The sequence below is a fragment of the Sapajus apella genome, unplaced genomic scaffold (assembly GCF_009761245.1).
Source record: "Sapajus apella isolate SASKATOON/1434 unplaced genomic scaffold, GSC_monkey_1.0 scaffold65, whole genome shotgun sequence".
In the NCBI taxonomy this organism is placed as follows: Eukaryota; Metazoa; Chordata; class Mammalia; order Primates; family Cebidae; genus Sapajus; species Sapajus apella.
Window position 1 is genome coordinate 440,749 of NW_022437005.1, and position 25,417 is coordinate 466,165.

Here is a 25,417-nt window from a genome sequence, read left to right on the forward strand (position 1 = left end):
TGAACAAGGACATTCTCCTACCTAAACCACAATAACATCATCATGCCTTAGACTATAAATAGTAATTCAAATTTCCATCTAAACTATTAAAATTTCTTCAACCATCTTTATAATGTCTTCCTAAAAAACAAATCAGAAGCTAATTACTTCCAAATTATCTTGTTTCAAGTATCACTGTTTCAAAATTATTTGGCCAAAGGAGATAATTTTTACCCATAGCACTAGTTGTCCGTCAATTGGTACTTGGGTTGGATTCTTTAATATTGACTTCTATATTAATAACATAGTCACGTGTTTTGCATCTTTGTCTCTAAATATTACAGAATATAAGAAGCTCTTTGGAACTGTACATATTTTACAAGAAAAAAGAAAAGGAAGGGAAGAAAGATAAATAACAATTATTTTTAGGCCGGGCGCAGTGGCTCAAGCCTGTAATCCCAGCACCGTGGGAGGCCGAGGCGGGTGGATCACGAGGTCAAAAGATCGAGACCATGCTGGTCAACATGGTGAAACCCCGTTTCTACTAAAAATACAAAAAATTAGCTGGGCATGGTGGCGTGTGCCTGTAATCCCAGCGACTCAGGAGGCTGGGGCAGGAGAATTGCCTGAACCCAGGAGGCAGAGGTTGCGGTGAGCCGAGATCGCGCCATTGCACTCCAGCCTGGGTAACAAGAACGAAACTCCGTCTCAAAAAAATGACATTTAAAAAAAAAAAAAAGGTCCCCTAAAAACACACACACACGCACACACACACACACACACACATCCAGGCGTGGTGGCTCACGCCTGTAATCCCAGCACTTTGGGAGGCCGAGGCAGGTGGATCACCTGAGGTCAGGAGTTCAAGACCAGCCCGGCCAACATCGTGAAACCTCATCTCTACTAAAAATACAAAAAGTTAGCCAGACATGGTGGTGCATCCCTGTAATTCCAGCTACTTTGGAGGCTGAGACAGGAGAATTGCTTGAACCCAGGAGGCAGAGTTGCAGTGAAATGAAGTCGCACCACTGCACTCCAGCCTGAGCAACAAAGTGAAGCTCCACCTCAAACAAACACACAAACACACACAAACTTACAGCAAACACATTCAAAATTTTCCTAACAAATACAATTACAGAATTCCTAATGACAAATTCAAATGAAGCCTGCTGCTTGATTTTGTTTAAGTACTTTAAATGACTAGAAATCTTGCTACTTAACGATACTCTGAGCTTACCCAATTTGAAACTAAAAATCAACCCAGAAGTACAGTACAATACCAGAAAATTACTAATGTCATTAAGCCTCAGACAGTATTTGAGAAGCACTCAGCATAAGCTGCCCCCTGTAGATGCTAATGAATGGGCTGGGTTTTACCATATTCATAAAAGGTTAAGATAACATTGTTTAATACACTTCATTCTTCCCTCATGAATATGTGGTTTCCACAGGCTCAAAAGTCATAGTTATTTTAGAATATCTGATAGGTTTTAAAAAGTGTGATTATAATGAGGGGAAGAAACTTCACAACTATAAAATAATTCTAAATTATGTTATATGAGCATTATAATTATGGATTTATTCACCTAATCCACAGAATGCAGCTGAGGCCCTATTCAGACTAATCAGTCAATATACTGTACAACTCAACCTTCAGAGTCAAATGATTTAATTCCCCTTTGCTTCTTCCAACATTATAATTATATACTTTGAGTTTACTGTAACTAATATTAGTGGTTTTCCCCATATGCTTACAAACTAAAGGAACAGACAAAAAGCTTTTTGATCACCTAATCAGTACCCTTAGAAGAAAAAAACAATTGCTAATATGGAAACAAGGATTTTTGGGTTTTTTTCTGTGTGAAATAAAACAAACTCCTTGTATGGTTTAAATTACATCCTAATACTTCATAAACATCTTTTAACATAAAACTCAATAAAGTACCAACTGTGAATAGTTTGGCAGCTCCCAACTGTGGGATGGCACCAACCTTTACAATCAAGTCCATGGTACCCCAAACTGATCACTTTTAAAATCAAATAAACCAGTAACAAAACAAAAGTTCTTTTTATCATAACGTGAGACTGTTTACAGAGTCTGGGAGTTTGGTTTTTTTGCCTTTGTTAGTAGTACGCTTATTTGCTTTCCAACCAAATAATGTTACAAAATTATTTCCCGTTATCAAAATGTAGAAGTTATTTTAAATGGCTTTTTGGTTTGGTTCCCCAAAGGCCTGGGTGAAGAATACATCTGTGGTTGATACAATCATTATCTGCTACTTAAAAAGTTCCAAATGTACAAAATATATGAAATTTCCAGGCTCTAGAAGGCTTTCATGCAAACAGGAAACCTTAGCCACAGGGAGAAAACCAACTTCTATTTTGAGAGCCCCAAATCCAAGAAGTTATTCTCTTGCTGCCAGCTACCCATTTCCACTGATTCTGATAAGTCCATCTTATTAGTCTGCTGCTGATCAATACTGTTAGTAATTTAATGCAGTAACAAAATTGTTTCTTTTTCTTATTTGTAAGAAGAAAGGAAGAAAAGAAAAATAATTGGACTTCCCACACACACTGACTGAGTATCATCCCAAGATAAAAATGCATCCACCATATCAAAGAAGGTAACTTCTAGGTTCTTTGGAAATTGTCATGGTTGTTCTTCATAATCAACATGTACTGAAAAAAAATCAAATGTAGGTGTTAACTCAACATAACATGCAGATGAACTATTTATTTTCAAATGACAGTTGTCCGGGTCAATAAACGTGATTTTTTTTTTTTAAGACAGTATCTTGCTCTGTCACCCAGGCTGGAATGTAGTGGCAAGATCTTTGCTCACCGAAACCTCTGCCTTCTGCGTTCAAGCCATTCTCCTGCCTCAGCCTCCCAAGTAGCTGGGACTACAGGCACCTGCCACCACGCCTGGCTAATTTTTGTATTTTTAGTAGAAACAGGGTTTTGCCATGTTGGCCAGGCTGGTCTCGAACTCCTGACCTCAAATGATCTGCCTTGCCTTGGCTTCTAAATGTGATTTTTAATCATCCATTCTATCCAGAGGGAAAAAAGTCTTACATATCTATCACCTTCAGTAATTCCACTGAGGATTATCTGTCTAATCATTCTTCCTATTCTTCAACCTCCTGAAATTCCTGCACAAACTTTCTGCATCTTGTTTCAAATGAGTTATTTCTTAAGCCTCAATTTAAAAAGGGGTAGGGAAGGCACTCTGAGAGACACTTCAGAGCTCACCATAACAACACCCCAGAAAGGGGCAAGCAAAAGGCATTGAATTCTACCATGAGCTTCCTAATGAATATTCTTGATAGCTCTTACAAAGCCACATTCATTTTCTAAGTGACTGTCATCCTTATAGAAATTTCCCATCTTCTCTTTTTCCTTTTATTCCCAATCCACCTACTCACTTAAATGCATTCTATACATTTTATAAAACTTCTATACACTTAAAAATATTATGGGATTATACTTATGTATCTTATGTCACAAAGAAAGAAAAATATGATTTTATTTTTCAACTTTGTGACCCCCTCCCTATAAGATGTAGTCTACTTGAAGAAAAAAGAAGATAAAACACAAGGTATATGTTTGTGTACTACTTGTACGCATTTTAGAAGTTAAGTTGCTGGATGTCAGTCACCTATTGACAAGAGGATTTGGAGTCTAAAGCATCTAACTTGTCCCCTTCTTCATCATTTCTGATGAAGTTCTTTTCTTACTCTGCCACTACACAAACTTCAGAGTTGACCTGTATCCTCTTAATGCCCAACCCCAAAAGCTTTTTCTGCATATTGTTTTACATTTCTAAATACATAGCAATCCTTTCAGTTATGTTAAAAAAAAAAAAATCCCTTCTATCTCTGGCTTCCAAATCATAAGTGTCCTATTCTCCTCCCTCATTCTTTCTGTCTTTTCTATCTCCTTCAAAGGATACTCTTTTTCTAGCAATAGGGGTTAAAAATAATAGTCAAAATCTCTGCTCTTCTAGAGTTTACGCCCTGCTTAAGGGAAACAGACAATAATAACAAGTAAATATAGAATAAATCAAGAAGGGTTACATAGAAACATAAACCAGAATAGGAGGGCAGGAAGAGGAGTAAAATTTTAGGTAGGGTGGATAGGAAAGCTTCTTTAAAAAAATGACATGTGAGCAGATCAGGCCTCTCAGCTGAATACTGCATATAGAAGTACCATAAATTGTGATGACAACCCCAAAGTCTCAAATCCCCTCTCAAGGTCTATCCCCACATATGACAACTGTCATTTCTGCAAATACCTCTATACCAACATGGTCAAACCCACTCTATTTACATATCCAATGTTTCATATATGACATTCCTATAATTTCTGACTGGCAGGTAATACCATGTCCTTCAGAATCAAAACTCCAGCTATTCCGATGCCTCTTTCCCCACACCTGTCACATTCTATCAGCCATTGAGCCCCAGAGATTCTCTTTAAGAGTCTTTAGTTCGGCCAGGCATGGTGGCTCACATCTGTAATCCCAGCACTTTAAGAAACCAAGGTGGGTGGATCACAAGGTCAGGAGTTTGAGACCAGCCTGGCCAATATGGTGAAAGCCCGTCTCTACTGAAAATACAAAAAATTAGCCAGGTGTGGTAGTGTGCACCTGTGATCCTAGCTACTTGGGAGGCTGACGCAGGAGAATCGCTTGAACCCATGAGGCAGAGGTTGCAGTGAGCCAAGATCCCACAATTGCACTCTAGCCTGGGCAACAAGAGTAAAACTTAGTTTAAAAAAAAAAAAAAAAGTCTTTAGTACATGATCCTTTCTATCCAACTAATTCTGCTTCTCTGAATGCCACTGACTACAAATCAGTACCTCATCACCAAGGTCTGCTCATTCCAATCCATCCTACATCTTAGAATAAAACTCTATTGCCAAAAGCCTTATGTGACTGTCCAATATATTAAGTCCAATTGCTTGTTTGTTTTTTCACTTGTAATTGTACCACTCTTAACTACACTCTGTCTACCTGTTAAATTAGGTAACTTGCTGATCATAAAACAAACCCCAAGATTTTCCCTGCTGAACACACTTCATTCATAACTCTTTCCTTGGTCTACCAGATATGGCACCTAGTTCTGCTTCTCTTGAACTCTTCAGCTTTTCCTACTTTACCATATTAACAGTTTACGAGCCAAGCATGGTGGCTCACGACTGTAATCCCAGCACTTTGGGAGGTAGAATCAGGAGGATTACTGGAGCTCAGGAGTTCAAGACCAGCCTGGGCAACACACTGAGACCCTGTCTCCACACAAAAATTAAAACTTCAGCTGGATGTGGTAGTAAGTGCCTATAGTCCTAGCTACTTAGAAGGTTGAGACACAAAGATGGCTAGAGCCCAGGAGTTTTCAGTTACAGTGAGCTATGATAGTGCTACTGCACTTCAGCCTGCATGACGGAGAGAGACCTAGTCTTAAAAAGAAATAAAAATAGAAAAGGAGTTTAACTATTAAGGTTTTAATTTTTTTATTTCAATACTTTGAGGGTATTTCAATGGTTTGGGGTTACATGAATACATTCTTTAAGTGCTATTTCTGGTATTTTAATGAACCTGTCACCTAAGCAGTATATACTGTGCCCAATATGTAGTCTATTATCCCTCATTCTCCTCCCAACCTTCTCCCATGAGTCCTCAAATTCTGTTATATCACTCTTATGCCTTTGTGTCCTCACAGCTTAGCTCCTATATAAATGAGAATATATATTTGGTTTTCTATTCTTGAGTTACTTCACTTAGAATAATGGCCTCCAGCCCCATCCAAGTGTCTGTAAAAGACATTATTTCATTCTTTTTTATGGTTGAGTAGTATAGTGTGTATACACCATATTTTGTTTATTCACTAGTCAATGGGTACTAAAGTTGGCTCCATATCTTTGCAATTATAAATTTTGCTCCTATAAATTTGTATGTGCATGTGTCTTCTTCACATAATGACTTATTTTCCTTTGGGTAGCTACTCAGTAGTGGGATTTCTGGATCAAATGGTAGTTCTACTTTTAGATCTTTAAGGAATCTCCATACTGTTTTCCATAATGGTTGCACAAATTTACATTCCCACCAGCAGTGTAAAAGTGTTCTCTTTACATTACACCCATGCCGACATTTATTGTTTTTTGACTTTTAAATTATGGTCATTCTTGCAAGAGTAAGTGGCATCTCACTGTGGTTTTAATTTGCATTTCCCTAATGATTAGTGATGTTGAGCATTTTTTCATGTCTCTTGGCTGTATATCTATCTTCTTTGCCTTAATGTCTATTCATGTTCTTTGTCTACTTTTTGATAGGGTTATTTTTTTCTTGATTTGTTTGAAAAAGTAAAATATAGAGCAAAATCATAATACTATAATCCACATGGAATTTTCCAACAATAGTCACAAAGACTGTAGGTTGATGAGATTAGATTCGTTCAGACATTCAAAGAAAAAAAAGGAGAAGTCATGGTCACAGATAACATTTTATCAATCATTATACTTAGTAATAAGCAGAAACAGCCAAAAATAATGTACTATTAGTTGTTAAGTACTAAACAGGAAGCTATCATGCCACCCCACAGTTCACATACCACACATGTAGCCAAGGTTTGCATCAAAAGGAATAATTCACAAAACCAAGTTCGTTTAAAAATAACCATGAAGAGGAAAAGTCACATCTGAATCATTGAAAGAGGCTTTATATGTGTACACGTGTATAATCTTTTAAAAAGAACAACTAAAAAGGAAACTACTTATTTCTTCCCCCACTTAACTAAGCATTCAGTCTGTAATCAGCTGGTTCGCATGAAGTATTATTAAGGCACTATTTTTACACTGCCCATTTTTATGAGTTTTGTGTGTTATATGAAGGGTGGTTTTTAAAGAAATGTGGAGATTAGTTATTCTTTTTTATACTTCCAATATTAAGTCAAACCAAAGCCCTGATCTTGGCATAAGGTAATGCAAGTGGAAACAAAAACATTTCAATCTCTGAAATGCCTTTCAATTTTACTTCATTCAGTCTATCACGTTAAATTCTTGTTTATCAAAAACAGATTTAAACAAACCCTATATTTAAGATGGCTACAGAGTTTGTTTCAAATTGCAATAAGAGAAAAAAAAATCTTTATTTTAGTAACTTATTGGCTACTTTAGGAAAAATACTTGTCCTTTGTGTTACAAATGATCCAATTACACTCTTTTAGTTATTTTAAAATGTATAATTAAGTTATTATTGGCCATAGTCACCCTGTTGTGCTATCAAATAGTAGGTCTTATTCATTCTTTCTATTTTTTCGTAACTGTTAAGCATCCCCACCTCCTGCCAAGTCCTCCAGTACCTTTCTCAGCCTCTAGTAACCATCCTACTTTCTATGTTCATGAGTTCAATTGTTTTGACTTTTAGATCCCACAAATACATGAGAACATGTGATGTTTATCTTTCTGTGCCTGGCTTACTTCACTTAACATAATGATTTCCCCCAGTTCCATCCATGTTGTTGTCAAAGACAAGATCTCATTATTTTCTATGGCTGCATAGTACTCCATTGTGTATATATGACACATTTTCTTTCTTTATTCATCTGCTAGACACTTAGGTTGCTTCCAAATCTTGGCTATTGTGAATAGTGCTGTAACAAACATGGGAGTGCAAGTATCTCTTCAATATACGTTTTCCCTTCTTTTGGGGATATACACAGCAGGGGGATTGTTGGATCACATGGTAGCTCTATTTTTAGTTTTTTGAGGAACCTCCAAACTGTTCTCCATAGTGGTTGTACTAATTTACATTCCCACCAACAGTGTACCAGGTTTCTCTTTTTTCTGCATCTTCACCAGAGTTTGTTATTGCCTATCTTTTAGATATAAGCCATTTTAACTGCAGTGAGATAATATTTCATTGTAGTTTTGATGTGCCATTTCTCTGATGAGCAATAATGTTGAACACTTTTCATATGCCTGTTTGCAATTTTTATGTCTTCATTTGAGAAATGTCTGTTCAGATCTTTTGCCCATTTTTTGATCAGATTATTAGTTTGCAAGAGTTCTAAAAATAATAAAATTTTAGGACTGTTTTTTCCTATAGAGTTTTTTGGACTCCTTTTAGATTCTGGTTACTAATCCCTTGTCAGATGGATAGTTTGCAAATATTTTCTCCCATTCTATGAGCTGTCTCTTCATTTTGCTGATGTTTCCTTTGCTACGGAGAAGCTTTTTAGCTTGTTATCATCTCTTCCAACCATTTTTGATTTGGTTGCCTAAGCTTGTAGGGTATTACTCATGTAATTTTGCCCAGATCAATGTCCTAAAGATTTTCCCCAATGTTTTCTTGTAGGATTTCATAGTTTGGGATCTTAGATTTAGGTATTTAATCCATTTTGATTTGATTTTTGCATATGGTGAGAGATAGGAGTCTAGTTTCATTCTTCTGCATAAGGATATCCAGTTTCCCCAGCAGGATTTATTGAAGAGATTTTTTTCCAGAGCGTATGTTCTTGACACCTTTACGGAACATGAGTTTACTGTAGGTGTGTGGATTTGTTTCTGGATTCTCTACGCTGCTCTGTTGGTCTACGTGTCTGTTTTTATGCCAGTCCCATGCCATTTTGGTTACTATAGTATAATCTGAAGTTATATTATGTGATTCCTCCAGTTTTGTTATTTTTGCTTAGGATAGCTTTAGCTATTCTGGGTCTTTTGTGGTTCCACATAAATTTTAGGATTGTTTTTCTATTTCAGAAGAACGTCATTTGTATTTTGATAGTGATTACATTGAATCTTTAGATTGCCTTGGGTAGTATGGACATTTTAACAGTATTGATTCTTTCAATCCATAAACACGAAGTATTTTTCCATTTTTGGTGTCCTCTTCAATTTCGTTCATTAGTGTTTTATAGTTTTAATTATAGAGATCTTTCTAGGTAGTGAACTTCTGATGAGCATCTACTTTTCTACTCTTTCTGTTCCTGGCTTATTTCACTTAACATAATTCCTTCTCATTAACATTCTGAGAATGCATCTAATAACTAATAACTATTACGTAAATAACATATGCTATTAAGCCAAAGAATCTGGTTTTCCTTTAAAACAGCATTCAACAATGGTAATTGTTAAAACAAAATAACAATAAAACTTAAGTCTGATTCTGATATATTTGAGGACATAGTAACATGAATATAATCAACCTTTTTCTGATAAATCACTAGAGATAGACCTTACATGCCTATTCATGCCTCATTTCTCAGCTCACATTTTGCCACTGGGCAATTCTTATGAACATATAGTTATATATTTATCCCCCTATATATCACTGTAAGCCTTGTCGGTGTCTTATAGCATGGGGATTAGCTTAGTTATATGGAAGATTTCACTCTGTACTCGCTATTGTGGTGGAATTTCTTTTCACAGTCAATTTTAACCGTGGGTCTTTCTCTTTGCTAGGCCCTAGAGGTAGGTGAAGAAATACAAACGGAGTACCTGACATACAGTGCTTATAGCAGTGAAATAATCTACATTTAGAAGAATGTAACCTTCTTAATGTTATACTTACTGATAAACTTGTTTTGCATAGTCTCCAACAGGGCTTGGTGAGCATCTTCAGCTTGTAAAGCATGTGAACATTCTCTAGCCAGTATGGTGCGCACAAGATGTTCTCCACATCCTAGAAATCCAAAGAAACCAACAGTTGAAGAAAATCAGCACAGAACACCCTGCTTATTTCAGTAGCTTTAGAACACTCTTATGCATCATTTAAGAGAGTAGTTAGCTTGGAAGATAATTCAGTGAGGGATAAAATGACTTCCATGAGCAATCTGGTAATTTTAGTAAAAGAGATTCAGAATAAACTACACACAAAGTTTATCAACCAAAAACAAACCAATACAAATTCATATGATACATAGTTCTCTATTTAGCTAATATGTATTATGACTGGTGTTAGGCACTAACAAAAAAAATCCTCCTAAAAATATTATATGTAATTGTTAAACCACATAGGTGCATTTCAATATACACTCATTGCCACAAATACTATCAGTTCATAGAAGTATGAATTTTTTTTAGAAATTGCCAGATATTTGCCAGAAATGGCTTCCCTGTAGTTTTTGGTAAAGAGCAAATGTAAACATCTTTCAGGATCTAAATATATATTTGTGAATGAATATCTATACTTAAAGGCAGATCTAAATACATAATTCAATATATAACTCTGTGGCATTTACTATTCAGTAAATTTTTGCAATATTGTTTTTATAATGGTGAAAAAGATGACAATAAAACTAACAGAAAGAAACCGTGTTTGACACTTACTATGTACACTGTGCTAAGCTCATGAAGCACCATAAAGTTAAATTCCCTTTATGCACATATTTGATGTTGAACAGTGAAATGTTATACTTTAAGACAATAACAATTGCTAGGAAATTGGCATATTATAAACTAAATGAATGTTCAGAAGGTTATCTACACATGCCTGAAGTCAAACAGCTAAACCACATGAAGTTAACATTACATCATACACAATGTATATCAGAAATTCCCTGTAAATTCCTGCATCCTGTTGTGATTGATCTTTTTACCAAGAAACTTTTAAAATTACCACTTATATTTTCTGACATTGGTCATCTTTAACAAGGAGTCATGACACCAAAGCTTATTCTCCTGTAGGTTCCATTCAAAGAAAGTTTGACTTCCGTGGTTTTACCTACAAAATCCGAAGTTTTCTTAGAATATGCTGCCATAGCGCTAAAGTATGATTCAAAGGCAAACAGTTCCACTCTTTAATCACTAAGATTAGAAATAAGTCTTTCATTATATACTCTTTCTGTCCTTACTTATCCAAGTATGTGTATGTTTTTACATCTTAGCAGAAAACATGGATTATAAAAGACCTGACAAGAAAATTAGAAGTGAAAAAATACCAAGTTCTTAAAAAACAAAAAATACACACTTATTTACTATCAATAAACATGACAAATGAATGGATTAAAACAAAAATTAAATTCATAACTCATGTTTTTAAAAGCACTGATCACCTTTGGAGGATGGATGAAACCAATTTACTATTCTGAAAGCTGATAAAAGAAAACAAGCAAGCATGTTTCTTTCCTTCTTATAGGAACTATATACCAGAGTAACCAAACAATTTATGAAGGAATATTTTCTCTATAGAAGTATCCCAGATAATAAATGAAAAAAGAAATTAATAGAATTGGGATATAACCATTTGCAACCCATAATGTAGTAATTGATAGAGGCAATCATCAGTGGCTGCTAATATCACAGAAAGATACCAAACACTATGTATCTCTTGAGAAAATCATACCTATGTAGTCTTGCCCACTGCCCAAAAAAACTATACTTGAATCAGATTAGGCCTGTAAATACAGTTATCAATTTCTAGAAATAAAGAACATCTGCAAAAAAAACCCCTACAGTTACATAATACTTTATGACAAAACACTGTTTCTCCCTAGGATCAGAAGCAGGGCAATGGTGTCTGCTTTCATCACTTCTCTTCACAATGTACTGGAGATTTCAGCCATTGTAATAAGGCAAAGGGGGAAAAAGGCAGAAAGAGCAGAAAGGAAGAAGTAAAACTGTCTCTATGCACAGATGATATAATTGTCTATGTAGAAAATCCCAAGGGATCTACAAAACAACTACTAGAGTTATCTCTCCATATTCTTCCTGTCTGATTAGTCTAGGACAAAGATTGGCAGAAGATACCTGCCTGGTACTTATCAGTCCTCAAAATATGGACCTGACCTTCATTTCTTTCCCCATCCATTCATTTGCCAGGCTGTTACTGAGCCACAACTCTCTGGAAAGCCCAGAGTACACAGCACTTAACAAGGGTGCTACTACATACTGTAAGACCTCCCCAGAAGTATCAGACCTCTGCTTGGTTACCTAGCATTCACTTTACCGTCATTCTGGCCAGTCCTGATGTCAATACCCTGATTGTGTATTCTACATACCAACCTCAAGGGTTCATATAAAAACCCTGGATTCAGCAGGAATCCTGGACATTCCCAAGACCTTAGGAATGCCAGTCTCTATGGCCAGGTCATTTCAGATTAATCCTAACCCTTATTCCAGCCCCAGTTCACTCTTTCCCAGTATGTTTCCTGTTGCTGAGAATTCAGCATGTCCCATGCTCAAAGACTTCTGAATTATAATACATGTCTTCTCTTGTGGGTATACCTAAACTTTCAAAACCCATACTGAAGATGGACTCCAAATAAAAAATTGCAACCCCCAACTTCAACACACACACACACATATAAACAACCATAAGGAAGAATAAGCAACAGCAAAAAACAAACAAAAAAAACCTATCATTTCAAGAAGTAAAAATAATTGGACAGAGGTTGAAAAAAAAAATTATAAAAGGCCAAATAGTAAACATTTTAGGCTTTGAATGCTACATGTAATTTCTGTCTGTCAAATCTTCTTAATTTTTTGCAACAAGTCTTAACAACTAAAAAATCATTCTTAGCTCATGAGCTATACAAAAGCAGGCCCACAGGTCATAGTTTGCCTATCCCTGAAACAGAGCAAACTGTAATACAGTAAGAAAAAGAAAGGGGCCGGGCGCGGTGGCTCAAGCCTGTAATCCCAGCACTTTGGGAGGCCAAGGCGGGTGGATCATGAGGTCAAGAGATCGAGACCATCCTGGTCAACATGGTGAAACCCCGTCTCTACTAAAAAAACTACAAAAAATTAGCTGGGCATGGTGGCGCGTGCCTGTAATCCCAGCTACTCAGGAGGCTGAGGCAGGAGAATTGCCTGAACCCAGGAGGCGGAGGTTGCGGTGAGCCGAGATCGCGCCATTGCACTCCAGCCTGGGTAACAAGAGTGAAACTCCATCTCAAAAAAAAAAGGGAGCCTAGAATGATAAAGAAAAAGAAAATGAGGAGTTAAAAGGCCCAGAGTGGAAAATGATAATGCCCTTAGGCATTTTGAAAGAGATAAAAGAAAGGAGAAGAAAACACTAATATTTGAATAATGAATAAGAATTTTCCAGAATTTAAGTTATTAAACTAAAGAGCCACATAAAGTTCCAAAAAAGGGGAATAAAAATTAAAATCCATTCTTAGTTGTATCATTTTGAAGCCCTGGACCAAAGACAACAAGAAAATATTTAAAAACTAACCAAAAAGAAAAGTGAAAAAAAATCACCTACAAAAAAATTCAAAAATTTTAAACTGATAACTAAATATCTCCAAGCAACAACATAAGCCACAAGACTAATATCTTAAAGATGCTATGGCAAAAAACAATCAGAAAAAAACACTGCCAACCTGGAATCGGTTAAACTACCATTCTAGAGTGAGGGTGAATAGAGACTGTTTCAGACGTGTAAAGACAAATTAATTTCTTAGAGATTTTAACTCCCAGCTCAATTTTACTCTGCCCAACACTACTACTTGTCACCATTCTTGCTGAATTTAATATTAATCTAGATGATTCTCCCAATATCTTGGCTTCTAGGTATTCTGACATCCTCTCCTCCATTTATGCACACTACCTGATAAACTCACTCCCATCTTTAGCAGTAATATGAACTCCTGAGTGATCTCAATCGCAATCATCTCACTTCTATCTCTCTAGCTCCCTCTAACTCCAACATTCCCTCCATCTCACCAAAAACTGCCATCCATTAATTCTGCTGCCTTTTAACTATTCCACAACCTACTCAGGTCCTCACCTCTATTCTTATCCAACTAAAATTCCATGCTTCATCAACTTACATCCATTCCCTTACTCCTGAAAGCCTCCCTGTTTCTCTCACTTCATCAAACATGTCTGGCGAAAGCCCACCCTGGAGTAACAGTCAGAATAGCTATTCTGGGCTGCAAAAACAAAGCCCAAATTTCAGTGGCTTAAAACACAATTCTCATTAATGTTATAGGTCATACTTGCATCGCCTAAAGATGTGCTTCACACACTCACTCACTCAAACCTAAGCAAAAAGAACAAACCTACGCAGACAGAGACTCCATCACCTGTAAATGCACTACCTGAATCACATACTTCCCCTCTACAAGAACAAGAGGGCCACCCTGCTGTTCCAGAGGGCTGTTTTACCACTTTAGGCTGAAAGTGACAAATATCATCACCATTTCAGTCCACTGGCTAGAAAAAGCTACATGTTCTTAGGCAACTACAAGGGGCCTGTGAAATATGGGGGATAGATGGATCTTCAGAGAGCATTAAGTTGAATGTCTCTGCCATATCTGACTAAATACAACTTTCCATGCCCACACTTGCATAGCTAAGCATGAGGCACAGCAGCGTGACTGAGGAGTGACATGCATGAGCATCAAGGCCCCGCCATGGCCACTGAGTGAGATAAATTTTAAAATAATAATAATAATAACAAACCACATACTTTGAGGAAGGCAGGAGAGAAAGGACAGACCTGAAAACCAGAGGGTTTTCAGGGTAGCCTGCTGGGTAGCCTGCCTAAAGCCAGTCTCTTCCCATGCATCTTTTTACACGAGATTTTTTAAATTTAAGTTTAAATTTTAAAAACTTGCCTCTTTAGTCACTGCAATTAGTTCTATTTTTAAATCAAGATGAATTCCTATCATAAATAATATAAAATTACTATTTAACCATTTTTAAAGTATACAATTCAGTGGCATTAAGTACATTCACACTGTTGTATACTCATTAGCACCATCTATTTCCATAACTTTTTCATATTTCTGAATGGAAACTCTAAATATGCCTATACCATGTGTTTTTTATTCATTCATCTGTCAATGAATATATGGGGCCAAATGCATTCTTAATCTGTATAAGCGGCTCTTTGCTGGTGATTGAGAATGCCTCAGAAAACTTTACATGGAAATATTATGACTTCTAGCTACTTTCTCCAGTTCAAACATGCAACTTTATGTTGATTCCAACAATTTTTGATAAGCTCATGTACATATATTTATCAGATGCCATTAGCAGCGATACATGAAAAAGATCATTTGATCTGAGAATATTTACTTTAACTGACCTTTTGGCGGGAGCAGGGGGAACCCAAGATATATTTAATTGCTTCCAACTACAGAATTTCTTTTCAGGTCATTTGAATAAAAAAAGAATAATTTGATTAAATACTTTATATTGTCTAAAAAATGGAGTCCTGCATATTTATCATTCTTTTAGAATGACCACTTTCCTCAATCATGTGACACCACTTCAGTGAAGCCACCTTTAAATCATCTGTTTGTGGATTTCTCTCAATCTACAAAAGGTTGGCAAAACCCCAAGGAAACTAGAAGAGTTAATTAATAAAGTATCTTTATTTTCCAGTCATCTAAATCTTTGCAACAATGCCATTATTTTTCTAGTGAATACATTAGCTTACATTACAAAAAGCTTATGTATCTTTAGGAGAAATCTGAGATTTCTGGGTCAAGCAGCAGGGTCTTTTTTAAGAGGACACCTTGTACATTTTATTTACTCCATTCATTCATTCTCACTTTCCCTCCTCCTTTCCTCCCTCTCCCTGCACCACTCTGTCTGTCTCTTACACACACCCCCTACCTGAAGGCCTACATAGCATAAGGGTTAATAGTATTTATTCTGCAGTCAGACTCGTGTCTGAATCCAGTGGGGTGACTTTGGGAGTCTTTATTTAGGGCTCAGTTTCCCTAGCTGTAAAATGGCGAATGAGATACCAACTACCTCACAGCGTTGTTCTGAGGACAAAATGAGAAAATTCACATTTAGCATGGAGTTGGGCACAGGGCAAACACTTAATAAATACTACAAAGAGGATAATAGCCATCTTAAGAAAAGTTTTCTATTACTTTCATGCCCTTCGCCCTATTCTCTCTATGTTCCTTCTATTAAAACAAGGTGATTCTCAGCTAGCGTGACAATCATCACTGAGGGAGCCTAAAATAGAATTTGAAAGTTTATCCTTTGCTTTGTAATTAATTCTAAATGAAGGCTATTGCTTCAAATCAAACTAAGTCTTCACACAGGGTAAAAATGACCACCTGAGTGAACCTTCCATTATCAAAACAAAACACATAGTATTATAAAGATTTATTTTAGTCTGGCAGGAAACATTTTAACTGTGGTTATCTAGAAAATGTGGATTATGCTTGATTTTTCTTATTTACTCCCTTTATTTTCCACAGTATTTATAATAAATACCTATTTTTTCTACAACAGGTTTATTGCCCGACTTAAGATTACACTCCTGCTTTTCACAATATTTTTCTTTTAAGGCAAGTTAGTAAAGGGCAAAGCAAAGTTTCCCATAATGGGATTTGGCCACATTCACTTCACTGTCCTGTATCTTGAGTACACGAGTTGATCAGAGTAAACATGAACAGATGCCATGGGTGTTTTATGTCACCTGACCTTCATCAAACATTTATAATTTTTTTTAACTTCAGCCCTAGTGATAGACGCATCCTTCAAAACAAGATAATATAGGTAATGTGACAGCCCAACAAAATCATATTTTCAAATTATGTTTTAGTTCCAAAAGGTAAAAGTAACAAAAAACTAAAAAGCTTTTGCAACAAGAATAGAGAAACATCAAAATTTATCAACTCTTAGCTAACATATAAGATATACCTTCATTGCATTTCTAGATTATTTTCAATCTTTTTTGTCTTTATCTCATGTAGTAGTAGCAGCAGTGTTGGGATGAGCCACATTATTACAGAATGAACATTAAAAGACCTTTATGTGTCCAGTAATTAACATAGTGTTCTAATGGTTGAGGACGATAATATAATTGCTCCACAGGACCTCAAAATAAGATTAGGATTTTATAACCTCACAGATCTTTCTTATCCTTGCAGAATTTTTGTCTTTTAAACCACTCTCACCTCAATTCTAATACAAAGAGACCCAGAGGGGAAAAAGTGAAGTTGCATTCACAGGAGAGACACAACACACATTCCTAGGCAGCCTCCTACAAAAGCACAGGCTCAACAATAACAAAAGCTCACATTCAGTACCCCTGGCACATCATCTCTAAGGATTACTGATGATTTTGAAGTATTTATGTCATCTTATAAATGCTGCCATTCACTCTCACTGTGGCTAGTGGGCATCTGAAAAATCTTTCAACACATCCCCTGTTAGAAGTCCACAGGGAATAAGTAATAAGAAAGGGCCTTTCCAAATGCAAAAGGAAACATTTGGTACTTCAGTTTCCAGTATTGCAACATGTCTTTTTCAACAAAGGAATTTATTACACAGTACGTCACCTTTTCCCTGTCAAAGAATTTACTGCCAATTTTGGAGTTAGGTTACTCCTGGTTTTCAAGCCTGTCTTGTGAAATTAAAGAGAGAGCTATCTTAAAAGTGATAGGACACACATGATTTTAGTCTTCACAGTGTCCCTATGGTTATCAAACCTGGAATGTATTATACACAAGGGAAAAACATAAGGACCTTCATAATGAGATGGAATAAGTGGTGAAGATGTCTAATCCAGTCACGTCTTAACGTTACAGTTCACCAACACACATTTAGTGTTTCCCAAATATTGAGTTCTCTGTAATCCATAACTTGTCTCATACTTTGGATATTTATTGTAATCTATCAAAAACAACTCAGGCTTTTCCATTTTTTCTGTGATAAATAATAACTAAAAGAAAAACTAATTTTATAGTTATATCATAGAGCTATCATCTCTTACAAAGTAGGATGTGACTGATATATGCATTACTGTTTCATAATTATTTTTAATAGAGAAATATAACAGTTATGATTAAACACAGATATCTAGAGCATGGTGCTAGGCATATAGTACATATACGAAGTGCTTTATATATATTAGTTTTTATCACTATTGCCAATTTTATTGAGAGGATACAACCAATCACCCACACACAAAATCCCAACTGTCTAAGTAGCTCCATAAATGGGAAAAGTTCCAGTTTTAGGGATCCAAATACTTTCATAGATTAAAACCTTTTTGAAAAAAACTAAAATATATCAAAGCAAACAAACAAAAAAAACCTTCAACAAATATGAGTAGGGAACACCCTTCATCCAATCTACAAAGTCAGAGGCAGTCTGCAGTTCTCAAAACTTAAGCCATTCTTTCTACTCCTTGATCCTCTGAGTGTCTCTGTGAGGGAGCTGCCAGAGGAGGTTGACATTTGAATCAGTGGATTGGGAGAGAAAGATCCATCCTCAGTGGGGGTAGGCACCATCCAATTGGCTGCCAGGAAAGCAAAAACAAAGGAGGTGGAAGAAGGTGGAATAACTTTGCTCCCTGGGTCTTCTGGCTTTTCCTTTTCCCATACTGGATGCTTCCTCCTGCTCCTCCTGCCCTTGGACATCCGCCTCCAGGTTCTTCAGCCTTTGGATTCTTGGACTTAACACCAGTGGTTTGCTGGGGGCTCTTGGGCCTATTGCCACAGACTGAAGGTTGCACTGTCAGCTTCCCTGGTTTTGAGGCTTTCGGACTCAAACTAAGCCTCTACTGGATGCTTTCTTGCAGATGGCCTATCGTGGGACTTCACCTTGTAATCATGTAAGCCAGGTCTCCCTAATAAACTCCCTTTCATGAGTACAAATATCCTATAAGTCCTGTCCCTCTGGAGAACCCTGACTAATACACACCTCAGTGTAGAAATTTACCCAATATTCATTTTGAGTGTGAATATAGATGATAAAGCAGAACTTTGCTTTCTGTTCTAAATTATTTAAATTTAGTTATCTAAATTACAGCACTCTAATTAGAGCATCAGGGACAAATGAACCCAAGGAAGGGGGAAAAAAATCAGAGGCAACCACCACCAGTAAAAGTGGTATTCTTACCTATGGTGGTACCCCTAAGATTGCATCATTATATTGTACTTATGTGGGAAACAGAGTATATGTATAAGCATTAGATTTATCCACACCTGAGAACTTCATTAGGAAAGTAGCCATAAAAGACCCAACACTGTTTGTAATGCTCAGTTCACACTCTGGTCAATCTTCTGTCTGGATTCCTATTCCATTAGAGAGAGGGATCATATATGGGGAGAACCAGTTCTGGCTGTAGAACCTGAAATGAGTCACTTATGACATCCATGCTTCAGTTTCCTCACTTGAAAAACTAAATGGCTTAGCTTTAATAGTTTTATATTCCTCACAAAACAAAATATTTATACCTGAATGTCCTTTTAGAACTTTAATAACTTGCTGGTTAAAATTTAGTTAAAAGGCTTGCAATAGGCAGATGACTTAAGGAAAAACCCTTTTTAAAAGCTGTTCATTAATGAAAAAATACACTAGATTAAATTCAACTATAGAAAACTTAACTTTTTAGTGAGAAAGGGTCACTGACTCAGTGATTCCCTATTAAATAACCAACTACTGTATATCTGAGGCTTTACAATTAAGTTGCGAGGAAAGTACTGTTATCTCCCCACTTGACAAATAAGAAAAGTGATTTGGAAGAACTAAGATTCTAAGATCCAAGTATTGTGACTCCTAGTGACATGCTTATTTCCTACCAGTCAGTCACTGTAGAAACCAGGCTAATATCATCACATGAATAAAGGAGACACAAAGAAAACCCAAAGCCCCAAAAATCTGAGACCATGGACAAGATCACAGTAATAATTATCTGCAAATAAGTAGCACAATAGGTTCTGATACTAACACTTAGGACTGTAGACAGCCCCCAATTTTAACCAGAAAGTCCTATAAACAGTACGTCACCAAACACATCCCAAAAAAATAAAATTAAAGATTTTGCCTCTAAGCCATGGTATGCATAATGTGCATTTCATAAGCCAAAAAAAAAAAAAAGTCAAATGCAGTTATAAACATCTACAAATATGTAGATGTCATGTAAAATAAATATTTCACTGTATGTATTGATTATATATGTGGGATAAAGCCCACAAACAGAAAGAACATAAGCAAGATAGTTATACTACACCATAAATTTAACCTATAACTACTAAGCCAGCCATATATATTAAATATTTAATAAATTTCTTAATGGCTTAAAATTTAAAAGTGATTTATGGGGGTGATTTTGATCTCTTTAAAAGCTGAAAAGGAAGGCTGAGCTGATGTTATTTCTCAATAAATTTCTCTGTACAAAGGAGGGGCAATATAAACCATTTCATCAGTTTTAAAGCTGTGCCCAAAGTCTGAAAACAACATTCAGTATTTAGAGGCCAAATAAAGTACCGTGGAAAGAAGTCTTAAATCTGCTCACCAGTCACTGCTTATCCCTTTCTCTACTCAGTACAGTATCAAGGGAAGTTTTGAGGGTAGGGAAAGACACAACTGTTATGAAAGAGGAAGGAGGAAATGGTAATCATATTTTATTCTCCATATCTGGGTAGAACTTAAGGAATATCAATACAGAAATTGTCCCAAAGCTATCTTACCACCAACTAGAAAAATTATCAGATAAAAAAAGCAGACAAAAGAAGAAAGGGGCAAAATACAGGAAGGCCACCTCAAATGAGTTACGTAACAAAAGACAAATGACAACATAAAATTTGGGACTCTTCAAGGTTTTCATTTGACACTTACTGAGAAATAATACCAGGAAAAGAAGGAAATACATCAACTTGTATTACTTGTTATTTATTTAATTTATTTTAGCCAGGAAGCTAATTTACAAGCTTATTCAAAATTACCTAAGATTGTGCTTCCTAATCACCCTCAGGTTATGAGACAAAGACATATCTTTGACTAAAATTTTTCATATAATTTCAGGTAATTCACAGAATGCTCCACAAAAATCCATGTGTAGATTCCATAGGATCTACAAATTCCAAATTAAGAAACTACACAGCTATAATTTTATTTAAAAATCCATAAGTATATGGTTTTGAACCTGTAGGCTAAGGTTTCCATTTGATTTTGATTTTTTTTTTTTTTCTTGAAGTGGAGTCTTGCTCTATTGCTCAGGCTGGAGTGCACTGGTGCCATCTCAGCTCACTACAACCTCTGCCTCCCAGGTTCAAACCATTCTCCTGCCTCAACCTCCTGAGTAGCTGGGATACAGGCGCCTGCCACTATGCCTGGTTAATTTTTGTATTTTAAGTAGAGACGGAGTTTCACCATGTTGGCCAGGCTGGTCTCGAACTCCTGGCCTCATGAGCCGCCCTCTGCAGCCTCCCAAAGTGCTGGGATTACAGGAGTGAGCCACTGTGCCTGGACTGATTTTGATTTTTAGTACTGCTGCTGGAATAATGAACTCCGTGTGACAAAGGCAACAGTGACACTATCAAAGCCTAGAGGCCAACATGGAAATTGCAGTGAAAATTTGGAAACTAGATTATTATGTTAAAATCACATTTCCTATTTTTAAAAAAAAAAGGAGGAGGAGGATCATTGGATAAATGACTGGTTCTGGGTTCCTGGGTCTGGTGAAAGATGTATCAAAGAGGAGTCTGAGGCATCTTGTTCTACCTAAAAACAAGGAAATTACCAAAGATAATCAGGTCAAAGATCACAGAACCCAACCAAAAGGGGTTTCGTTGCCAAAAGATGGACAATTCTACCAGCTAAAATTATGGTTCTAAATCCTCTAATATGTCTCACAGGCCTCCAAAACAGATCCCTGAAATTTCCACTTATAGTTAGGATGGAGAACTTGCAAGACTCCATCACTCCAACCGTAATAACAATAGCAAGCCACAGTCTTTCTGAAACTCAGAAAGATGAAAATGCACAAATATCTCAATGAACATAATTCCTGAAAGAGATAAGCCTTTCTTATGAGAAAACAGAGGCATGGTCTCTTTAATTCCTAAGGAAGCAGTGGAAAAAGAGTAAGTGCTGTAGATGAGGATAAAAAACTAGTTGAACTTTAATAAACTTTAAATGACCATGTGTGTGCTAACATGATTAATTAGAATCAAAAGAAACCCCATTCACCAAACATGGCTGAATCCATTCATCAACTCTTTCCTACAGGTCTTCACTAATAGCTCCAAACACGTGGGGTAGAGCAGGAGAGCTGAACGATATTCACACTTTGAGGTGCACAAGTCCTTCGGCAGGTGAAAGCAGCAGCATTCTGAAGAGTGGGGACGAAATAGGACAGCTGAAGGAGAAGAGCCAACCTGGACGCACAGAGCCATTACCTACCGCAAGGCAGCAGCCACCAAACAATGGGAAAAGTGAAAAAGGGCTGGACAAATCCCTCAGAAGCACACTGGATCTTATCTAAGTGCACTGTAACTGTCCTCCAAAGTGTGAGAGCAGAGTGGTAAGACAAAGGAAGATCTCATAGATGGGTGAAAGTAAAAATCACTCCAGTGACCCAATAACCTGAAAGCTAGGCTATAAAAGACCAAGAGAAAGATAAAGAGAAGTTCCCCCTGATTCCTAAAGCTGACAAGCGGTCTGTAAACAGATAAAGAGATATGTGGAGTTTTGCTTTTGCTGGGATCCTAGTCTTTGCTGAATGATAAGATTTGACACTCCCATCAAATTATCTTATGTCGGCTGGGCACGGTGTCTCACACCTGTAATCCCAGCACTTTGGGAGGCGGCAGAGCAGGACACTGTCTCAAAAAAAAAAAAAAAAAAAGAAAGAAAGAAAGAAAGAAAAGAAATTAAATTAAAATACAAAGGGGAGAGGTCTGGATCAAGAAAAGGTTAAGGGAAAGCCCTGTGACCCTGGGGTTTTTACCCAAGCTGAGATTGTGTGGTTTGGAGACATATGTGAACCACAAGTGGGCCACACTCACCTGGACCCATGATTGATAAGGTCTAATAATTGCTCAGTCATAGCCACCTGGAAGTGGAATGGGAGTGTAGTGGGGGAAGGGTGTGGAAAGTGGGGACCTTGGAGACAGTGAATGCCCTGTCGTTGTGCTGGGTGCTCAGAAACAGGAGCATTTCTAGAATTTACCTTTTTTTTTTTCTTCTTGATGGGGTAACTTATTCCTGCCCCCGCTTTTTGAGACAGAGTCTCACTCTGTCACCCAGGCTGGAGGCATGATCTTGGCTCACTGTAAGCTCTGCCTCCTGGGCTCAAGTGAACCTGCCTCAGCCGCCAAGTAGCATACCACCATGTCTGGCTAATTTTTGTATAATTTGTGTAGATGGGTTTCACTATGTTGCCCAGGCTAGTCTGGAACTTCTGAGGTCAAGGGCTCTACCCCCTCAGCCTCCCAAAATGCTAGGATTACAGGTGTGACCCACCACACCTGTCCCTTTTTTTCTTTCTTATCAGCTTTATTGAGAGACATTTCACATACCACACAATTTATCCATTTAAAGTGTACAATTTGGCCGGGTATGGTGACTCATGCCTGTAATCCCAGCACTTTGGGAGGCCAAGGTGGGTGGATCACCTGAGGTCAGGAGTTCAACACCATCCTGACCAACATGGTGAAACCCTGAGGCAGGCAGATCACGAGGCCAGGAGTTCGAGACCAGCCTGGCCAACATGGTGAAACTCTGTCCCTACTAAAAATACAAAAAATCAGCCAGGCATGGTGGCACATGCCTGTAGTACCAGCTTCTCGGGAGGCAGAGGCAGGAGAATTGCTTGAACTCAGCAGGTGGAGGTTGCAGTTAGCCGAGATCACGCCACTGCACTCCAGGCTGGATGACAGAGCAAGACTTCATCTCAAGAAAAAAAAAAAAAAAATCTTAAGCTAGCATATGAAAACAAAAAAGAGCCCAAAGAGCCAGAGCAATCCTAAGCAAAAAGAAGACAGCTGGAGGCATCACATTATCTGACTTCAAATTATACTACAAGGCTACAATAACCAAAACATCATGGTACTGGTACAAAACAGACACATAGACCAGTGGAACAGAACAGAAAACTCAAAAATAAAGCCATAGACCTACAACCATCTGATCTTCAACAAAGCTAACAAAAATTAGCAATGAAAAAAGGACTCTCTTTTTAATAAATGGTGCTGGGATAACAGGTTAGCCATACGAAGAAGAATGAAACTGGACCCCTTCCTTTCACAATATACAAATATTAACTCAAGTTGGATTAAAAATTTAAGTGTAAGGACTCAAACTATAAAAATCCTAGAAGAAAACCTAGGAAATATCATCCTGGACAGCAGCCGTGGCAAAGAATACACAACTAAGACCTCAGAAGAACCTGTGATAAAAACAAAAACTGACAAGTGGGATCCAATTAAACTAAAGAGCTTTTGCAGAGCAGAAGAACCCATCAACAGAGTAGACAGACAACCCACACAATGGGAGAAAATATTTGCAAACTATGTTTTTGACAAATGTCTAATACCCTGAATCTATAAGGAACTTAATAAACTAAAAACAATCTCATTAAAAAGTGGGCAAAGGACAAGAGCAAACACTTTCTTTTTTTTTTTTTTTTTTTCCTTGAAATGGAGTCTCATTTTGTCACCCAGGAAAGAGTGCAGTGGTGCAGTATCAGTTCACTGCAGCCTCTGCCTCCCAAGTTCAAGTGATTCTAGTGCCTCAGCCTCCGGAGTAGCTGGTACTATAGGCACCCACCACCATGCCCAGCTAATTTTTGTATTTTTAGTAGAGATACGGTTTTACCATGTTGGCCAGGCTGGTCTTGAACTCCTGACCTCAACTGATCCAACCGCCTCAGCCTCCCAAAGTGTTGGGATTACAGGTGTCGGCCACCATGCCCAGCCTGAACAAACACTTTTCAAAAGAAGACATACAAATGGCCAAAAAACATACAAAAAAAAAAGTTCAACATCACTAATGATCAGAGAAATGCAAATCAAAATCACAATGAGATACCATCTCACACCAGTTAGAATGGCTATTATAAAAAGGCAAAAAAAAAAAAAATAGGTGTTGCAAAACCATAGAGAAAAGAGAACACTTACACAACATTGGTGGGAATATAAATTAGTTCAGCCACTGTAGAAAGCAGTTTGGAGATTTATTCTCAAAAACTAAAAACAAAACTACCATTTGACCCAGCAATCCCATTACCAAGTATATACCCAAAGGAAAATAAATTGTCCTACAAAAAAGGCACATGCACTCAGATGTTCAACACAGGACTATTCGCAATAGCAAAGATGTTGAATCAACCGAAGTGCCTATTAACGGAGGATTAGAAAAGAAAACGTAATATATATACACCCTGGAAAATACATAGACATAAAAAAGAATGAAAATATGTCCTTTGCAGCAACATAAATGTAGCTAGAAGTCATCATCCTAAGCAAACTAACACAAAAACAGAGAACCAAATACCACATGTTCACACCTATAAATGGGAGCTAAACATTGGGTACACATGGTCATAAACATGAAAACAATAGACACTAGGGACTATTATAGAGGAGATTGAGGGAAGAGTGCAAGGGCTGAAAAACTACCTATTGAGTGCTACACTCACTCCCTGGGTGATGGGATCATTTGTACACCTGAACTCAAGTGTCACACAATATACCCAGGTAACAAACCTGCACATGTACCCCAAGAATCTAAA

General features: G+C 37.1%; 1 protein-coding gene across 6 annotated transcripts in view; it reads right to left on the bottom strand.

The window, feature by feature from the left end:
• The window catches only part of TASP1 (taspase 1), a 243,572-nt gene that overhangs the window by 78,734 nt on the left and 139,421 nt on the right, over positions 1 to 25,417 (bottom strand). For all 6 annotated transcript variants that reach the window (XR_004259822.1, XM_032248011.1, XM_032248014.1 and 3 more), the window contains one exon: positions 9,548 to 9,658. Coding sequence is in view for 5 of the 6 variants with exons in the window: in XM_032248011.1 (XP_032103902.1) it covers positions 9,548 to 9,658 (111 nt within the window). In the remaining variant the exon portion in view is untranslated. The remainder of the gene's footprint in view (positions 1 to 9,547; positions 9,659 to 25,417) is intronic.